Below are 20,000 nucleotides of genomic sequence, written 5' to 3'. Positions count from 1 at the left end.
ATCCATCCATCTGTTCATTAAGACATCCATCCATCCATCCATCCATCTGTTCATTAAGACATCCATCCATCCATCCATCCATCCATCCATCCATCTGTTCATTAAGACATCCATCCATCCATCCATCCATCTGTTCATTAAGACATCCATCCATCCATCCATCCATCCATCCATCCATCCATCCATCTGTTCATTAAGACATCCATCCATCCATCCATCCATCTGTTCATGAAGACATCCATCCATCCATCCATCCATCCATCCATCCATCCCTTCAGCTCATTCCAAAGGTTCTCTCAGGGCTGGAGGAGGAGCTCTAGGTCTTCAACATAAAGGTTATAACTTTTTACTCCCAGTTTGTTTCTGCACATTGATTTGACTTATTAAGCCAATTGATGTCCAACGCCCTGACGAATCTTGGATTCAATATGGTTTTAATATTGTTTTTGTTTTAATGCATCACAGTAAAGATTTATTTAAAGTTAGCATTCAGCTGTAAAACGTGCGTGCAGCAGTCTGATGAACCGTACCTCGCTCAGGATTTCTGTCACTTCTCGGGCAAACTGAGTTTCTGCAGTTTCAGGAAGCTGAGAGTACAGAGACGACGTCATCTCCTTCCTTCCTTCTTCTGTGTATTTTTTCTGTTGGAGACAAAGATCCAGGGAGACGGGTTAGAAATTTATTTTGCAGAGATGGCTGATGAATTAAAGAGGACCTCTTTTTGAGAAGCTGAGAATCAATCCATTTTACTTTTAAATCGCTTTTAGCTTTGCTTTAAATCAGCTGGATTTAAACCGAGTCTGTCAGACTGGAATAAAAACCCAAAGAAAGGAAGGCTGGATGAGGACATGGAGACAGGCTAAACATCACTCACTTCACTCTGCAGCTCCATCACTTCTTTAGCATGTCTGGTCTCCAGAGTTTCAGGCAGTTTGGAGTAAAGCGATGAAGATGTCTGCTCCTTCACCGCTTGCTTGTACTTCACCTGATGCAGAGGAAGCGGCAACTGAACAACTTTCCCACTCCTCTGGGTGCTTTAACATTCCTCTTATATCATTATCACCTCTGCAGCCGGTTTATCTGTTGTTGGACCACTTTCTGACATCATTGGTCAGATTTATCAGCTGCGGACCAATCAGACTTGAGCATCATTCCCTCACATACTTTACATGCTTGGTTGGGAAATAAATTAAAGACCGGAAAAAGACCAAAAACTGAAGCTATAAAACAGTTCCTTATGGATTTTTCTCTTTTTCTACAGTATTACAAAGATGGATAAAAGTTTTAAATTAAAAGGTAAAAATAAAAGCTCTGAAATGCATTTGTTTGCAGTGAGAGATGATTGATGTTTGGCTGTAAAACTGCAGTGAATAATGTCGAGCGTTTTCACCTCGCTGTGAGTCTCAGCCATCTCTTTTACAAACTGTGTCTCCAGTGTTTCAGGCAGCAGCGAGTACAGAGTGTTGTGCAGATCCTCTGTGTCTTTCTTGTACTTCACCTGAGAAGGACAAAAACAGCTAACAGATGCAAGAGAGCTGCCAGAAACAAGCAGAAAAAGGCTTTTAGTGAGCGTAGCTGCACCTCGCTCTGGATGTCCAACACCTGCTTGGCCAGATGCATCTCAGGCGTCTCTGAGAGGAGGTGGTACAGGGAGGAGGACACCACCTTCTTACAGCCCTCCTTATATTTCACCTGCGTCACAAAAATCAGCAAAACTTTTTAACCATAAATGATGATAAGTACACAGAGTTCATCCAATAAACTAATTTACTTTCTTTAACTAAAATTCACAGCCCCAGGTTATTAAAGGATGTATCACCGCATTTAAGTGTCAGAAAACCTGAGAAATCTTGTTCATTTTAGGGAAAAAAAATAACCAGTTGTGAATAAATTAACTGCAGATGGACCAATACAATTTCAGCAGCATCACAGACAGTGTCATCAGATAAATAAATGAATAATACAATTTTACAGTTATAATAATGTAGTGTCGCTGAAGACACATTAAACTGAGTTGCTGGAAGGAACACGCTGTTCAGAACCTGAACAGAAATAATCATTTTTATCTAAATGCTGCCAGAATTATACTGTTTTGAATTGTAGGATCTTTTAAATTGTTAGTTCACAAGTAAATAGCTTTTAAATCCTTCCATAGGGTGCTGGTTTTTTAGGTCTTCAAGCTGACCGGACTCAGAAAACATTTCTTCTGACTTCCTATTCCTGACTGCAGAAATCATCACATTAATCTTCATTTTATGGCCTTAAATCCAAACACCAATTTTGTCTTGTGGACATTCTGTTGAGCATTTATCTGGAGTTGGGTGTTCCTTATGTTTGCTGCTTTCTTCCACACTTTTTAATTATATATCTCTATTTTGGCAATGGAAAAAAACTGTTTTGAGCTACAAACCTGAAGACAACTGAACAAGAAAAGCTTTAAGGTTTTAGGAATAGGCTCTTAAAGGTACAGATACATCATTTACTGTGAACTGTGCAGCATTTTATCCTATTCTTTAAATCAGAAAGGGGAACAGAGACAACAGGGACTGCTGGTGGTGGTCCAGCAGGAGGAACCTTCATGAGAAAACCTTAAAGGTCCAAACCAACAGGACCGCCTGCACTGATACTTTAAAATAATAACACAGGGTTGAAAACTTTTTATTTGGCTTTCACAGCTGATTAAAGCATTTGTCATCATGTGGTTTGCTTAATGAAATGATGTTATTGCATCCTTGAATCTGCCTTTCTTCCAAGTATCGTGTTCATCTGCTGCGGGTCAAATGATTCTTTACATCACAGCCCAAAGAACCAATCACCTGACTCTGAAGATCTGTCACTTCTTTGGCCCGTTCAGTCTGGAGAGTCTGAGGAAGGCTGGAGAACAAACTAGATGACAGCTGCTTCTGCAGGTCTTCTTTGTACTTCACCTGAAGGAAGAACAAAGAGCGAAGAACATCTAGTCAGTAAGAAAACACCAGGAAACTTTCTTCTGCTTCCAAACTGCAGTATGCTGATCCATCCAGTTTCAGTAATTCATTTCAGATTTACATTTTTGATGTAAAACTACATTTCAAAATCACTCATCTTCTTATGGAAGCTAATAAAAATGATAAATATTGGTAAGAAAGCAGAAGATTTGTCTGAAAACACTCATTTAAACCATAAGAACGTCTCACTGCAGCAGCTGATAATTACAGGTCAAATTATCACGCAAGGGATGTTGCTTTTTCTTAGTGAACAAAGGTTCCTTTTAACAGCTGATTTTAGGTCCGATTGATCCATGTCTGCTGAGTCACCAGCTCCAGAACTGTCAGATTTAAGGTTTAAAACACCAGAACCACAGTCCAGCATGGAGCATGACTGTTAATTAGTGTCTTAATTAGAGTGTGTGTATGACTGTTTGTCCTGTGGTGGACTGGTGACATGTCCTGGATGGACCCACTTCTTGCATGACGGAGCAGGCGTGTAGACAATGGATGTGTGTGTGTGTGTGTGTGTGTGTGTGTGTGTGTAGTACCTGGCTCTGGATCTGAGAAACCTGCTTGGCATGTTGGGTCTCCAGAGTTTCTGGCATCACAGAGAACAAACTGCTGCCGGTCTCCTCCCTTCCTGACTTCTTGTACTTTGTCTGAAAAACAAAGTTTCTGTTAGTTAAAACATCTAAACAGCAGAATCGACCCTCCAGCTTTCAGCCACTTGTTCTCACCTCACTCTGCAGCTCAGAGACAGTTTTAGCAAACTTGGTCTCGGAGGTTTCTGGCAGCTGGGAGTAAACGCTTTGAGACAAGATCTTCTTTCCCTCCTCTTTGTACTTGTTCTACAATCAGAGGCAGAAATAATCAGATTGAGCGTTATTATTTAAGTGCCAGCACCGGTTTAAGTACTGGGAAACAACTTTATTAGGAAATCCACGTGTTTTGGCCTGTGGCCTTCATCAGCATCACCAGCTGAAACACGTCGGTCTGTTAATAAAGATGTTTCCTGGTGCTTCAAGCCTTGCTGGAGTCTCACATCCACGCTCCATCCACCCTGGGAGTTGAAGTTGGACCAGAACCCTTTGGTTCTCCGGGTCCTCACAGCGCTCATTTTTGGGCCCTGCTACAAACTAAGCCGTACTCAAATACAATGAGTTTCAACAAACTGAAGCCCTGCTTCACCATCGCTCCGCCAGAACACATCGCAGCTTCCTGGATCATTTGTTACATTTTAGTCAGAAACAAAAGAAATGCTGAAGACATTTTCCATTATTTTATGAAGAGCAGATCGTTTTTACCAGTATGGCTTTATAATAAATGTGACAGCACACAGAAAATAAAATCATCTGATGATCCCATGTCACCAGTTTAAACAATTAACTGGGATGAACTGGTTGTTAACAGGAAGGCCAACGAACTGGAGCTTCTGGGTCTGGATTCTGATAGAAGATTATCCATAAAATCATCTTTTCTTCCTCAAACAGATGAATCATAAATGTTTCAGCCCACAGATGGATTCTGTATAACTGGGTTGATTTCATGCTCTAATGACACATTTAGGGTAGCAGCATTCAGAGAAACAGAACATATACAATTATTAATTATTATACTTTATAATTAGTTATATCAGTAAGTTACATGAAAGTTATTGATGTGGAAAACTTCAGATCAGAGCTGACTGGACATTAGTCATCCTGAAATACTTTAACCATGGTAAACTTCAGGTTTGTGGCACCAATTAAAAGTGAATCTGAATTCAAATGAACAGAAAAAACTAATTCTGGTTCTGTAAAAATCATTTAGACAAAATGACAACATGAGGGCACATTTATAAACTCAGATGTCAGACATTTTGAAGCCAGATGTTGGAGTTGCTCCACAATCAGGTGATATTTTCTGTCGTGTGAGTTTGCTCTTACTTCGCTCTGTAACTGGGTGACCTCTCGGGCCAACCGGGTCTCCAGAGTATCAGGAAGCTGGTGGTAAACTGGACACTGCAGATCCTTTTTCACACCTTCTTTATAAACCAGCTACGAGACATGAAAGAAACTAAATTAGCCAACAGTATTTCTGCCTTAAAAGCAAAATGATCTAAAACATGCACTGACCACAGGACATCTATTCCACTTATTTCTTTCTATTTTAGCCTGAGATCTACAAAATGTACCTCGCTTTGCAGCTTTGAGGCCTCCTTGGCGTGTTGCGTCTCCAGAGTTTCAGGCAGGCGGTGGTAAAGAGATGTTGACCTCTGCTTCTTACTGGCTTCTTTGTATTTTGCCTGAAGGGTAAAAAGAGCTGAAGTTTGACCGTCCTCCTCTGAACCATCTGGGCTCCACTATAGTTTTAGCTTCCATCCCTTCAGACTGAAAAACAACTGTATAAAAGTTCAATAACAAAAAAGAAAGTAACGGCTGCAGCTGAGTGATGCTTAAAGAAAGAATAAATACAAAAACCTCACATTTTATGAGACAAAGTGGTGCCTGATTCAAAGAAAGAAGGAGAAATATTTTTTAAAAATGTTTTACAAATAAAATTCTGAAAGGTTCTGTATGCGCCTGTATTCAGCACCTTTACCCTGATGCCTTCAAATAAGTATAGTCCAAGAGGCCTATGTTAGGTCTGGAGGAGCTGCAGAGATTCACAGCTCAGATGGGAAATTCTTTTGATAGGAACATCTGTTGTGTATTCCACAAATCTGGCATTTATCAAAGACCAGCAAAGACAAAGCTACAAGGAAGCATGTAGGGGACACTATCACCGCACATCACCCTGACCACACCATCCCCACTGTGAAACATGGTGGAGGCAGCATCATGCTGTGGGAATGTTTTTCTTCTGCAGGAATACGGAAGCTGGTCAGAGTTGAGTAGAAGATAGATGGAGCTAAATCCTGGAAGAAAACCTGTTAGAGGCAGCAGAAGACCTGAGACTGGGATGGAGGTTCACCATCCAGCAGGAGAACTTCTCTGAACATACAGCCAGAGATATTATGAGATGGTTTAGATCAAAGCAGATCCATGTGTTAGAGAAGCTGGACCTGCAGCTAAAGGTGGTTCTGTAAAGTACCGGCTCAGAGGGGCTGAATACAAATGTATACCAAACGTTTGAGTGTGAAACTCATTTCATTTCAAAAATAAGGACTTTGCATAAAATCCCTTTAAAATACTCAAGTATGTTGCTATAATCTGACAAAATCTGCTAAAAGTAAGGAATATGTGTACTTTTGCATGGAAATATACATATATTTTTTCTTTTATTTTCTTTAGCTGAAAATGATTATTAAAGCTTGATAAGCATCTGACACAGTCAGAAAAACAGCCAATCAGATTCCAGCAAGACCTACATGGGGAGATGAGACAGAAAGCACGTTGAGAAACAATTAATTTTATCTGGGAGGTTCGTTGAGAAGAAGATAATCTGCCAGATTTGATCAGCAACACTAGCAGAATCTTGTCAGTCTGCCCACCTGGCTCTGCATCTCCATCAGCTCTTTAGCATGCTGGCTGTCAGGTGTCTCAGGAAGCAGAGAATAAAGGTTGACGCTCATCTCTTTCTTCCCATCTTCTTTGTATTTGACCTTGTCAGGAAATCAGACATAGAGCAAAGAGGACGGAGCATCGTTCGTTAAACTTTACAAAAAGAGCGGATCAGAACAGAGAGAAGCAGGTTTTCTACACAAGTCATTACAGACAGTTTGGGTTCAGGAGAACATTTCTAACAGAACGGTACGAGCAGTCGTACCTCACTGAGCATCTCGGTCTGCTGTCGTACAAACTGAGTGTCGATGGTTTCTGGCATCAGGTGGTAGAGACTGGAGGCGTCTTTCTTCTGATTCTGCTTGTACATCAGCTGGAGGACACAAACACGGACAGAAACACTGGCTACAGTGAATGTAGACTTTTACAACCTAAAAACAGATCAGAGAAATAAACCAAGACAACAAAACTTAAAGATTTCTTTCCTGGTTTTCTGTTCATTCGAGTTTATTTGTATTGGAATCATTGTTCCTGCATAAATAAATATTCATAAAGACAAAATTCTCCAAAATTTGAATTCTAAGCTGATGAATGAATCAAGCTAAAGGCGACCAAATTCTGGATATTCCATAATTAAATACCAACTATGACTGATGGAACCAGACTATGACAGCAGGAACTATCAGTCTCTGCATCCATCTATCTGGATGGATGGATGGATGGATGGATGGATGGATGGATGGATGGATCAATGGATGGATGGATGGATGGATGGATGGATGGATGGATGGATGGACGGATGGATGGATGGATGGATGGATGGATGGATGGATGGATGGATGGACATGGATGGATGGATGGATGGATGGACATGGATGGATGGATGGATGGACATGGATGGATGGACATGGATGGATGGATGGATGGATGGATGGATGGATGGACATGGATGGATGGATGGATGGATGGATGGATGGACATGGATGGATGGATGGATGGATGGATGGACATGGATGGATGGATGGATTCAATCTCAGAGTAAATATATTTTCACATGTTCTTTTTCATTCCTTTTCAAGTTTGCCATCGTGGTTCTGAAAAAGAATTTCCTCCTTTAGCTAAATTCTTGAGTCATGAGAAAATATTTTAATTAATGAAACTGATAAGACTATTACAGCAATAAAGTAAGGAATTTATAATTTTTTAGAGTAATTATGCACCATTTATGAGTTCATTATCAGTCCCTACACTTGCATTGCAGTGTTGTCAGTTCAAGGAAAAGGTCTGAAATCTGTGTCTTACTGAGTCGGACCAGAAACCAAATTAATTGAGCGTGACTCAGCGTGATCATCATCAGTGACAGCACCTCTACAAAAGCAGGAGTTCTGGTGATTTGCTGGTTTGGAGCAGACCGGTATGTGTTAACCCTATACCAATGGAGCAAAGCATCTGCAATGACCTTAGAGAAGCAACTGTTGCAGCTCATCAGTCTGGGAAGGGTTAAAAGGCTATTTCAAGAATATTTGAAGATGGTTTTTCCAGGGAGAGAGATTATTAACAAGTGGAAAATCTTTAAAACTGCTGCTAATCTCCCCATGAGTGGAAATCCCACTAAATACACCCCAAGATCACACCAATACTCAGAGAAATGACCAGAAATGTCCTCAGACTCTATAGGTCTCAGTTAGCAGGAATGTTAGGAAAAGGGTTGGTTTGAAAGGGTTCAAGCAGAAAACCTCTTTTTCAAAAGAAGATGGCAACATGAATTAGGCTTTTAAAGCTGGATCTGCATGAAACATGAATCTTCTAGACCAATGTCTTTTGGACAGATGAAACCAAAACAGAAATATCCCGCAATGATGAACAATTAAATGTTTTTAAAAAATGAAACAGGGCATATCAGCACAAACACCTCATGCTAATTTATAAGCATGGTGGTGGAGGCATCATGATTCAGCATCAGACATGAAGACATCAGTCCATCATCTGCCAAACTGGGTCATTACCAGGACAATGATCCCAAACACAGCAAAGAATCAAGATGTTATAAATGACCAAGTCAAAGTAAAAATCCCACCCTTATTAAAATGCTGTTGTGGAACTTCAAGAAAGCTGTTGTCTGCAAATAATGTCTGCAAACCTCAATGAACTGAAGCAACACTGGGAAAAGAGTGGACCACAATTTCTCCACAATGATGTGGGAGACTGATAGAAAACAACTTCTAGGATTATTGCTGTTGAAGGTGGTTCTACAAGTTGTTGGATCATGTGGTGCTCACAGTTTGTCTCATTACTGTTCCTGTTAACTGTCTGGGTAACTGAGCATGGTTACCTGGCTCTGCAGCTGGGACGCCTCCTTAGCGTGCCGAGTTTCCAGAGTCTCAGGGAGAGTCGAGTACAGAGAGCTCAACACTTCTTTCTTTCCTGCTTCTTTGTACTTCATCTGAACATAAACCAAAAAATAAGTCTTCCATGTTTAAAACTGGATAAACATGTTTATCTGCAGCAGGTTTCATTCTAAAACACCTTCATAGAGACGTGTGTGTCATCTGCGTAACTGATAACTGACTCTGGACTTTCTCAGCTTTTATTCTACTTTACATGCTGTGGAGTTCATTTCACATATTAAACTGAGACAGTCAGACTATGTTTCTGTTACACAAAGATGAAGATGAACTAAGTTGAACCTTAAAGAGGAAGATCTTCTCACCTCACTCTGCAGCTCAGAGACAGTTTTAGCAAACTGAATATCTGCTGTTTCTGAAAGCTGAGAGTAAAAACTCTGAGACAGGTTCCTCTTTCCATCCTCTTTGTATTTGTTCTGAAAAAAAGACCAATGATTAAATAAAATTTTAAGACTCATAAATCTGTCTGTGGTCACTAATCAGATGCTGTTAACAGTCAGAAATTCTACGTTGATCTCGTTTCTGCTGCTAATCTGCACTCTGATGTGAGTCTGAGGTATAACCCTCACATAACTGGGGAAACATGGAAGTGATTATTTCTAAATGCTGTTTGAATGCATTTAAAAATGCATTCAAACAGCTCTAAGCTGACGCACATCCTGGGTTTCCTCCGGCATTTTGGGGAAACTCATGTTTATTTAATCTCTTTCCAACTGTTTGAGTATAAAACAGTATGATTCAGTATGATTGACTTAACCTAACCCAGCAAATTAAATGATAGCTTAATTTATTCCCTTTAGCACCAACAATGTTTAAAAAGTATATTTATTTTATCTGGCTGTGTCAGAGAGGCCAAAGAAAGCTAATTTAGTTGAGTTAATGAAAATAAAAAATTAAAAAGGTCCAAAATCAACATATTTGGCTTTTTCCCAACCTGGAAATCTGCTTTGTTCACTGCAAAATGCAAAATCCATAAACCATAAGCAAATCTACCTATAAAATTATTCAGTGTAATAGAAGAACAAACTATATACAGTATCCTAATCTTCTGTGACCCAGTGTTGATTTCTTACCTCGCTCAGTATGTCAGTCATCTCTCTGGCAAAGCTGGTTTCTAGAGTATCGGGTAGAGTCGAGTACAAGGAGCTGGACATCTCCTTCTTTCCACTTTCTTTGTATTTGACCTGTGGAGAGGAAGAAACATGTTAAACAGGGAAATGTTGCTGTTAAAACACAGTCCTACATTAATGGTAGAGACATTACTCTGTTTTTAAGCTATTCTACTAAATTGCACCTGGTATATAAACTGTGGCATTCCACAAGGTGTGCTACTCCATCCCCTTTCTTTTAATTTTGCCATAGAATTACCATTCTTTTCATTTAAAAACAATGAGGTCACAAACACACGTTGACCATAGTGCACCTTTATAGATCTAGATCTTACAAGTTAGCAGTAAATCTGATTCTGTGTTAATGATCAAAAACTAGAAACTAAATGTGCATAACTGTCACCTACTTTACATCACATAGATTATTATTATTATTTGTTATTGACAGAGATGGCTCTTACCACACACTTTAAGGGCAGTGATATAACTCTCTTTTTAAATGATTTCAGTTTATTTTAGAGTAAACTATGAAACAAATTAGCTTTAATTCATTGTCAAATCTAGAAAGAAATTACATAAATCAAAGATTCTGTGGCTAAAACTGTTCTATAAGAAATCCTCTCATTAACTAGTAGAGTTGACCTGGTCAGGGAGTTGGGTTCTGAGATATACAGGTCCTTCTCAAAATATTAGCATATTGTGATAAAGTTCATTATTTTCCATAATGTCATGATGAAAATTTAACATTCATATATTTTAGATTCATTGCACACTAACTGAAATATTTCAGGTCTTTTATTGTCTTAATACGGATGATTTTGGCATATAGCTCATGAAAACCCAAAATTCCTATCTCACAAAATTAGCATATCATTAAAAGGGTCTCTAAACGAGCTATGAACCTAATCATCTGAATCAACGAGTTAACTCTAAACACCTGCAAAAGATTCCTGAGGCCTTTAAAACTCCCAGCCTGGTTCATCACTCAAAACCCCAATCATGGGTAAGACTGCCGACCTGACTGCTGTCCAGAAGGCCACTATTGACACCCTCAAGCAAGAGGGTAAGACACAGAAAGACATTTCTGAACGAATAGGCTGTTCCCAGAGTGCTGTATCAAGGCACCTCAGTGGGAAGTCTGTGGGAAGGAAAAAGTGTGGCAGAAAACGCTGCACAACGAGAAGAGGTGACCGGACCCTGAGGAAGATTGTGGAGAAGGGCCGATTCCAGACCTTGGGGGACCTGCGGAAGCAGTGGACTGAGTCTGGAGTAGAAACATCCAGAGCCACCGTGCACAGGCGTGTGCAGGAAATGGGCTACAGGTGCCGCATTCCCCAGGTCAAGCCACTTTTGAACCAGAAACAGCGGCAGAAGCGCCTGACCTGGGCTACAGAGAAGCAGCACTGGACTGTTGCTCAGTGGTCCAAAGTACTTTTTTCGGATGAAAGCAAATTCTGCATGTCATTCGGAAATCAAGGTGCCAGAGTCTGGAGGAAGACTGGGGAGAAGGAAATGCCAAAATGCCAGAAGTCCAGTGTCAAGTACCCACAGTCAGTGATGGTCTGGGGTGCCGTGTCAGCTGCTGGTGTTGGTCCACTGTGTTTTATCAAGTATTGAGTGCATAACTGTACATGATTATTTGAAGGTTGACGTTTTTTGTATTAAAAACACTTTTCTTTTATTGGTCGGATGAAATATGCTAATTTTGTGAGACAGGAATTTTGGGTTTTCATGAGCTGTATGCCACAATCATCCGTATTAAGACAATAAAAGACCTGAAATATTTCAGTTAGTGTGCAATAAATCTAAAATATATGAATGTTAAATTTTCATCATTACATTATGGAAAATAATGAACTTTATCACAATATGCTAATATTTTGAGAAGGACCTGTATGTGAAGTTTTAGGAAGTAAGAAGCTTTATTCTGATTCTAATGTAAGTAGACGTGAACTCAGCAGAAAGTCATGGATAAGCTTTCGTATTCAAAAGTAAAACTAAACTTTTTACACTCATCAGTATGAGTGGGATAAATGTCATTCTACCAAATATATACCCAAGGTTTCTGGTGGATTTACTTGCTCTGTATATTAGGCTCTGTTGTTTTAGGTGGCTTTTGAAAGTTCATTTTTCCTGGCCTATTGTGAAATAATCTCTTCAACATGACAACATTGTTTCGATCCCATTGTTTGAGACCACAATGATGAACACCTAATACATGTTGCATGGAACTGTTCTTCTAGTTCGCACACTTAATTTGAGAAATGTAAATTAAAATTGGAGAAAAATCATTACCTCACTGAGCAGCTCTGCAGCTTCTTTAGCTCGCTGTGTCTCAGTGGTGTTGGGGAGCTGGGAGTAAAGGTTGGTCCTCATCTCCTTCTTACCAGCTTCCTTGTATTTAGTCTGCAAATTTAAACCATAATGCTTCATTACCACATTTTAAAAAGCTGTATTGTAAATGCAATTTTAAACATACTTTTCAGGTTGATTTAGGAGGTTCAAGAAATGTCATTAATAGAAACTGGTTTTACTGCACCTGATCAGATGATTTCACAAATGTTATGATTGAAAAAATGATATTTGACCATTAAAAATGCAAAAATTCCACGTATGATTGCAGTTATGGTCGTACATCACTCTGCAGCTCTGACAGATGTTTGGCCAGCTGTGTCTCTGTGGTCTCAGGCAGCTGATGGTACAAACTGCTCTGAATCTTCTCCTTCACACCTTCTTTATATTTCACCTGCAGGAGAGGATGACGCGTCACTTCAATATAGAGACATTTTAGATAGTTGGTGTTAGTTGGCTTCCCTTAACAGTAAAGGTTGCACAGGAAGGCTGTTTGGATAAAAATGTTTATGAAAATAATGAACATCTCATGACAGTCAGGAAAACAGACACAATTTGGTCCTCAGCAATAATTAAATAGCTATTTTTAATGTTGAATCCACATTAATCAATGGATACAAATAATAAAACTTCTTCAAGGTTGGCAATGACACAACTGCAGGGTTGTTATTTGACAATAAATAAGGAAATATAAGTTCATATTCTATAATTTATTCAACATAATTACTATGATCAACATGAGGCCAAAATGGAAAATTTGTCTTTATGAAAATTTGCAAACATAACATCTTCATCCTCCATGTCCTCATCCTTTATCATACAATGACATAAAAAGGTAAAAGGAGCCATAATTGATAGTTATTACCTTCCAGCAAAGCAATGTGTGAGCATGAGTGATGACATTTAATAAGATGACTAAAAGTTTTTACTTATTTTATACAACAATCAAAATTATTTAACTGTAAAGTAAAACATTTTAAAACACCATAGAATATTAAAGCATTGTTACCAGTTTCTTACCACATATTTGCCATAATAACTAACTGATTTTATTACCACCTTATTCCACCAATAAAATGATTTTATTGTTTGGACGTCGCAGATTAATTTAAAATATTTTTATACTGTTAATTTGCTAATTTTGAATAATTTGTTTCCTTTCTTTACCTTTTGAGTTTTGACTACTGGTTCCTCGATAAGATAAAATCTCATTTATGTGTATGTGTATTTCCACAAAGTTATAAATGTTACTTCCAGGTAATTAGCGGCTTATTACAGCATAAATATGTATACCTTTGGCAAATATGACGCTTTGCACCATATCTGCTACACTAAGAAATTTCAAGTCAACTGCAAATTTAGGCTAAAACACCATCAGTGGAAACGACTGCTCTAAGATGTTTACCTCACTCTGCAGGTCTGACACCTCTTTAGCGTGCTGAGTGTCGAAGGTCTCAGGTAGCACAGAGTACAAGCTGATGTTCATCTCCTTCTTACAATCTTCTTTATACTTCACCTGAAAAACAAACATGACAAACGTGAAAAAGCAAAGTTCATTAGATCTTCATTCTCCTGTGAGTAAAACACGTAACACTCAACTACTGACTGATAAACTACACGTTTTTGAGGATGAGTAAATTATGACTGGTTCTGGTGATACCTCGCTAAGCAGCTCAGAGACTTCCTTAGCGTGGACCGTCTCTAAAGTCTCTGGCAGTTGATGGAAGAGGCTAGAGGAGAGATCTTTCTTCACAGCCTCCTTGTATTTCCGCTGAAGGCAAAGAGGAACATAGACAACTAAATAACATCTGTTAAAATAACTATGGTGGTCCTCAGGGCTCATTACTTGGTCCACTTTTCCAAATGTCAGGTCCTGAATTCCAACTTTTGTGTAATATAACCATATTTAACATAAATAAAAAGGCCCATTTACACAAAAATAAACATTAATGTAAATCTGGTTGAAGAAAAAAAATTATCAGACATATTTTTGAGTAAAAGAACACCTTAATGGGTCTTAAATAATCTGTAGAGCAATTTGTCAGAAACAACAATGTACGCATTGGGTTCTAATGAGTGCATTAAAAGTAGAAACTAAATGATTAGACCTGTCACCTGCTCTGCACCAGGTAAAATGCTCCAATCAGTGACAGTTGTTACCTCACTGCTGAGCTCAGAAGCCTCCCTGACATGCAGCGTTTCCAGAGTCTCAGGCAGAGTGGAATAAAGCGAGCAAGAAGCTTCTTTCTTTCCCTTCTTGTATTTCATCTGAATTTAAAACAAAGAATAATGAATCTGGATGTTCAGGCACTTTAAAGACCAAAACTCATTAAATACACAGACTGAATAAATCTCTTTGCGCATAGATCTTGTCTGATATTTTCGATGGACGAGCATCATATGAATTCAACAAAACATTCAATAAAACATTTATTGTCACTTTTTAAAGAACAAACAGAAAGACAGCCGAAGGTTTTAGATTGTTGCGTTCTGTTTGAGTTTACTCATTGCTGTCCTGTTTCTGAAGATGATCCTGGGTGATCTGTTGTCTTCTCACCCAGATTATTAGCAGCGTTAGACTGGTTTCCTACTAATTTCTCACCTCGCTCTGCAGCTCAGCGACATCTTTGGCAAACTTCATCTCAGCCGTTTCTGGCAGCTGACTGTAGAGACTCTGAGAGATGCTCCTCATCCCGTTCTCTTTATATTTAACCTTTAAGACAAAAATAGGAGTTTCCTTCCTTAATAATCCAGTTTGCTTTTCTAACATAAATGTATGTTTGTTCATTCATCCCTGGCTTTTTTGTGCTGTTTTTCGTCTTTTGCTCACTTGTTTTGGATGAACAGACTGTCCTTCCTTGTAGAGGGAATCAATTTAGACGGTATTGCCTCAGCAGCATTTAAATATAAATTAAAAAGGCTGCGACTCTTTGATCATCTTTGTGATGATAATCAGAGCTGTGATGATGGATTCATGATGGAAACATCAGAAACGATGAGCTGATAATGCTGCAGCTCTCTGCAGGAAGTTACACTGAGCTCTTACATTTTTTTAAAATAAAATAAAAACTATGGGAGAGGGGTTCTGATGATAAAATGATTGCCACAGTGACCTGGTTCTGGAAAAGATGAATAGAACTAGTTCTAACCAGCTTACTTTGCGCTCAGATAATCTCTAGGGTCTTATATGAAATCTGTGAAAACACTGCAGAATAACCTGAAGTCACTGCTGAACCAGTTTCATTGTGAGCACATCAAACACTAAAATGTCCATCTGTACCGCTGCAGCTCTCAGAATCTAGAGAGTAATATTATTCTACGGATTAAACCAGGTTTTACTGTAGGCTGAAGAGGCCTATAATCATTCCTGCCGTTCAGATAAGTTTCAGGAACATGATGTTTTACTTCCTGTTGTTACCTCGCTCAGCAGGTCGCTGATCTCTCTGGCGAAGCTGGTTTCTGATGTTTCAGGCATCGTGGAGTAAAGGCTGCTGGACATCTCCTTTTTCCCGCTCTCCTTGTACTTTACCTGGTCAGATTTCACATCTTTAACATATATATCTTCTAGGGTAAATAATACTAGTGAAGTTGTTCTCACCTCACTGAGCAGCTCCGCCGACTCTTTGGCATGTTGCGTTTCCAGAGTTGCAGGCAGCAGAGAATAAAGGCAGCTGTTAGCCTGCTTCTTTCCTGCTTCTCTGTACTTTACCTGAAAAAACAACTTACATGTAAATGCAACTTCCACCTCTCATCCAATCGTTTTCCTTTTCTTCTGTTTATTTTTGAAACTTATTTAAAATAAACATTCAAAAAACGTTTTTAGATGGCTTCTATCAGATATATCAACATCTCAAACAAATTAAAGTGTGCTAAACCCATCGAGCATTTCTACTGAACACAGAGTGTGAAACATGTCTAATAATTATTGGTGTTAGCTATAAAACATTCATCCTAATGGCTTCATGGTCGTACATCACTCTGCAGCTCTGACAGATGTTTGGCCAGCTGTGTCTCTGTGGTCTCAGGCAGCTGATGGTACAAACTGCTCTGAATCTTCTCCTTCACACCTTCTTTATATTTCACCTGCAGGAGAGGATGACGCATCAATTCTCAGAAAACGATGAACCCCCAAATACCTTTGAACAAACAAGGTTCAGTTGATTTTTTTTAAAGTTTTCTTTAACATTGATCTCACACATGAAGGCAGCTTGGATACAGAGTTTAAGTAAAGATGTTGCATAAGTGTCCGAAAAGCAGAGGTAGAGGAACAAGAGGAAATACCACCGCTTCAGTTCAAACTTTGGCTTTAAATTGAAAATATTTCTGTAATACAAAAACAGTGTTGTACTTGAAACAGAAGAGCTATTTTTCTTTTTCTGACTGGACAGATGAATTCATGCTGTTATTGTTTTTCTGAAGGCACCCATCTATTAATAAATACAGCTTCTTGATATCTAACAAGCAATTCATTGTAATTAAAACTCAGCTCCTTGTTGATGTGTATAAACCAGAGTTTTCTTGTGAATCTAATTCACAAACTACACTCAAAGAGGAAATGCTCCTAAAAGAAGTGCTACCATGCAAAAAGCATCTCCCTGCACTCACATTGTTTGTCCATATTTACATGAAATGCATGCATTTAGGTGAATGTCCACGCATATTAATGTATGTTCATATAAGTTTATTCAGAGCAAATAATCTTCCATTTGCGCTCTGTCAGTCCAGTGCAAACATGAAGAAGATAAAATGTTCAAAACCTCGGCAAAAATAGAGCAAACTGCAAAGCTTTATGAATTCACCTCACAGTCTTCTAAATTACAGCACAGTTGGAAGTGAACTGACCCAAAGACAAACCCCTGAGGGATCCCACAAACTAATTCAGAAGTATCTAACATCTCAGCAGTGTACCTCGCTTTGCAGGTTGGACGCCTCCTTAGCATGTTGGGTTTCCATGGTCTCAGGCAACACAGAGTACAGGTTGATACTCATGTCCTTCCTACCTTCTTCTTTATACTTTAGCTGCAACAACCAATCGGATGCAGAGTTCACAACATAAAGCTCCAAAAAGATTCTTGCAAAAACAACATTCTTAAAGGGACATTTCACCATTTTTACCCTGAAACCTCTTTTCTGGTCTTTTTTTCATATATTTAGGAGTATACTTGTTTAAGCAAATAACAACTCACTTCATCTGCACATTCAGAATGTAAACTTTAAACGGCACAAACATGCAAACTATACATAATTAGACTGGTTTTATTGGGATGCCCTTAGTGTAACCTACAGTTACATTACATATCATCTATCTGATGCTGCTGTGTGTTTTCTAACAGGCCGCGTACCTCACTGCAGATCTCAGAAACCTCCTTTGCACGCGCCGTCTCTATAGTTTCAGGGAGCAGAGAGTACAAACACGAGTTCCCGGCTTTCTTCCCCGATTCCTTGTATCGCATCTGAAAACAAACCCGTGTTGAAACTTTGGTGGGGGTTCAAACGTCCTAAAACATCTACAGGGTCTTACTGTACGCTCACATCATGCTGGTCTCACCTGGCTCTGAAGCTCAGCAACACTTTTAGCAAACTGGGTCTCTGCAGTTTCTGGCAGCTGAGAGTAGAAACTCTGAGAGAGGCTCTTCCTGCCGCCCTCCTTGTACTTACTCTGACAGGAGATCCAACACCATCAGTAATTATCAGAGACTTTATAGATGTTAGCAGGAAGATTCTGGCTCTGGCTTTTAATGTTCATGCTGATTTCTCCAGAGGAGTTGATCTTCAATAAAACATCTAATTTGTGGAGGTCACTTAACTCATTTTGAATAACTTCTGATTAAGACCTTTAAGACTCGTAAAATACTGTGTTAATGTCCCTGCTTGGGGCTCTGTGAAAGATTCCTCATACTATTTAAAAACATGCTGTTAACTACGCAGTTATTCCAAGGTTTCAGCCAATAGCACTGAACTGAATAAGTAAAAAAGCCAAATAAACTCTGAGAAAACTTCCGAAAGCACGGAGACCTGCTGACTCAGGCCAATTTAAAAGACAACAGGAAGTCTGGCTGCTCAGTGGAAAATGTAACAAAATTAGACCTATTTTCCAGAAAACGATTCAGTAATATAAAAAAAAATCAAGACTATCGTACCTCGCTTTGCAGCTCTGTCATCTCTCTGGCAAACTGGATCTCTGTGGTGTCGGGCAGCTGTGAGTACAGAGAGGAAGGTGCTCCTTTACCCAGCAGCTTGGTGCGATAATTCACCTGGAAGAGGGACGAGATGTAGGAGACTGAAACGTCCTCCAGTCAGACAGCGCAGACAAAAACCCAAACGCTGCATCAGATCCGATGGTTTTTAGATTTGTGAGGAAGAACAAAAGTTCTGGGAGACGATTCTGGATGTTTGATTTGGAATTTCATCATAATTAGCAGATATTTATGATAAAATGTTACATGTTCTACGTTGTAGCCAAACTGAATCTGTTTTTACAATTTTCAACAATAAAGAAGAAAAATAACCACACAGTGGAATTATACGGTTAAATAAAGATAATTTTTTCTAATTAAAATTTAAGACTGAGTACCTCACTCTGCAGCTGGGACACCTCCAGGGCATGCTGGATTTCTGGAGTGTCTGGAAGCTGGGAGTACAGGGAGATGGAGGCCTTCCTTTTCCCATCCTCTTTGTACTTTTTCTAAAACAGAACAGAAAAATCTGATCTGTCAGATAAGAAAAGATGTTTCACCTCAGTTTTAGGCTGCATGTTTAGAGGTCATAACGCTTAGAGCCAAATATAGGAAACTGTGTGTGCTGTCTGCACACCTATAAAGAGAGGCTATGTTCTAAGCTGTTTAGGAAACCCTTCTACAATCGGCTTTGATTCCTCCAGATCTGTTAACAGAGCCTGGTTGAAATAAAATCCTCCTGTTTAAAGACGTCCTTGTCAACTATGTTCTGATGTGGAGCATTCTCACATTAGCAGTTTGAAGGCGACCAAATACCTGTTTAAATTTGTACAGGAAGGTCAAAACTTTAGAAAAACTTCAGAAATCGGACAAAAAAGTGATCGGTGCATTTCTAACTGAGCCTTTTCAGCTTTGTTTCATTAAATAATATATACTAACAATGAAAGTTTGATGCTCTTCTCTAACAAAATCATCTTTTTTTCTGACCAAATACTTAACATCTAAGTTAAAGACATGATCAAAGAGCTGTGTTGTTTAGATGTACTTGTATAGTAATCTGCCAGAGAGAACATTAAACGTGGGTCTCTGATGTTATATTTCAGACACAAGTTCTCAGACTCTTTTTTAACATAACGCTCTGCTTTGTTCAGCTGCTCTGAAAGGAGCCCCTTTCAGTTTAAATGTGGCAGGAGATATAAGCTCCGGCCTGACTTCAACATGTTTGCTCTGTGAGCTGAAAGTACCTCACTCTGGAACTCATGGACAGTCCTGGCCAGCTGCATCTCGCTGGTTTCAGGAAGCTGAGAGTACAAACTGCTGCTCATCTCCTTCTTCCCTTCCTCCTTGTATTTATTCTGAGGAGCAGACAGAGCTGCACAGTGAACTTCACAGACGTACAAACAAACATAAAAGCTTTTAACAGGCCAGACGGTGGAGCTTTCAATGCAACAACTGACACCATCCATCCCAGCAGTCTGACCTCGCTCTGCATCTCCGTCAGCTCCTT

General features: G+C 39.2%; 1 protein-coding gene across 5 annotated transcripts in view; it reads right to left on the bottom strand.

The window, feature by feature from the left end:
* Window positions 1-20,000, bottom strand: part of nebl (nebulette) — a 110,631-nt gene that overhangs the window by 39,697 nt on the left and 50,934 nt on the right. For 2 of the 5 annotated variants that reach the window (XR_007035758.1, XM_047349945.1), the window contains exons 6-35: window positions 19,974-20,000; window positions 19,738-19,848; window positions 18,892-19,002; window positions 18,458-18,571; window positions 17,866-17,976; window positions 17,660-17,770; window positions 17,226-17,336; window positions 16,290-16,400; window positions 15,916-16,026; window positions 15,736-15,846; window positions 14,920-15,030; window positions 14,478-14,585; window positions 13,978-14,088; window positions 13,723-13,833; window positions 12,601-12,711; window positions 12,261-12,371; window positions 9,930-10,040; window positions 9,162-9,272; window positions 8,784-8,894; window positions 6,717-6,824; window positions 6,442-6,552; window positions 5,143-5,253; window positions 4,895-5,005; window positions 3,707-3,817; window positions 3,518-3,628; window positions 2,817-2,927; window positions 1,582-1,692; window positions 1,391-1,498; window positions 875-985; window positions 531-641 (exon numbers count right to left, since the gene is read on the bottom strand). The exon at window positions 19,974-20,000 is cut by the window's right edge and continues 84 nt beyond it. The exons of 2 other annotated variants lie outside the window; for them this stretch is intronic. Coding sequence is in view for 1 of the 3 variants with exons in the window: in XM_047349945.1 (XP_047205901.1) it covers window positions 531-641; window positions 875-985; window positions 1,391-1,498; window positions 1,582-1,692; window positions 2,817-2,927; window positions 3,518-3,628; window positions 3,707-3,817; window positions 4,895-5,005; window positions 5,143-5,253; window positions 6,442-6,552; window positions 6,717-6,824; window positions 8,784-8,894; window positions 9,162-9,272; window positions 9,930-10,040; window positions 12,261-12,371; window positions 12,601-12,711; window positions 13,723-13,833; window positions 13,978-14,088; window positions 14,478-14,585; window positions 14,920-15,030; window positions 15,736-15,846; window positions 15,916-16,026; window positions 16,290-16,400; window positions 17,226-17,336; window positions 17,660-17,770; window positions 17,866-17,976; window positions 18,458-18,571; window positions 18,892-19,002; window positions 19,738-19,848; window positions 19,974-20,000 (3,240 nt within the window). In the remaining 2 variants the exon portion in view is untranslated. Of the gene's footprint in view, window positions 1-530; window positions 642-874; window positions 986-1,390; window positions 1,499-1,581; window positions 1,693-2,816; window positions 2,928-3,517; window positions 3,629-3,706; window positions 3,818-4,894; window positions 5,006-5,142; window positions 5,254-6,441; window positions 6,553-6,716; window positions 6,825-8,783; window positions 8,895-9,161; window positions 9,273-9,929; window positions 10,041-12,260; window positions 12,372-12,504; window positions 12,712-13,722; window positions 13,834-13,977; window positions 14,089-14,477; window positions 14,586-14,919; window positions 15,031-15,735; window positions 15,847-15,915; window positions 16,027-16,289; window positions 16,401-17,225; window positions 17,337-17,659; window positions 17,771-17,865; window positions 17,977-18,457; window positions 18,572-18,891; window positions 19,003-19,737; window positions 19,849-19,973 lie in introns of those variants that run through there. One more of the 5 variants, XR_007035759.1, reaches the window with a different exon arrangement.

The sequence above is a fragment of the Girardinichthys multiradiatus genome, chromosome 21, assembly GCF_021462225.1.
Source record: "Girardinichthys multiradiatus isolate DD_20200921_A chromosome 21, DD_fGirMul_XY1, whole genome shotgun sequence".
In the NCBI taxonomy this organism is placed as follows: Eukaryota; Metazoa; Chordata; class Actinopteri; order Cyprinodontiformes; family Goodeidae; genus Girardinichthys; species Girardinichthys multiradiatus.
This window is presented reverse-complemented; position numbering and strand designations above follow the sequence as displayed.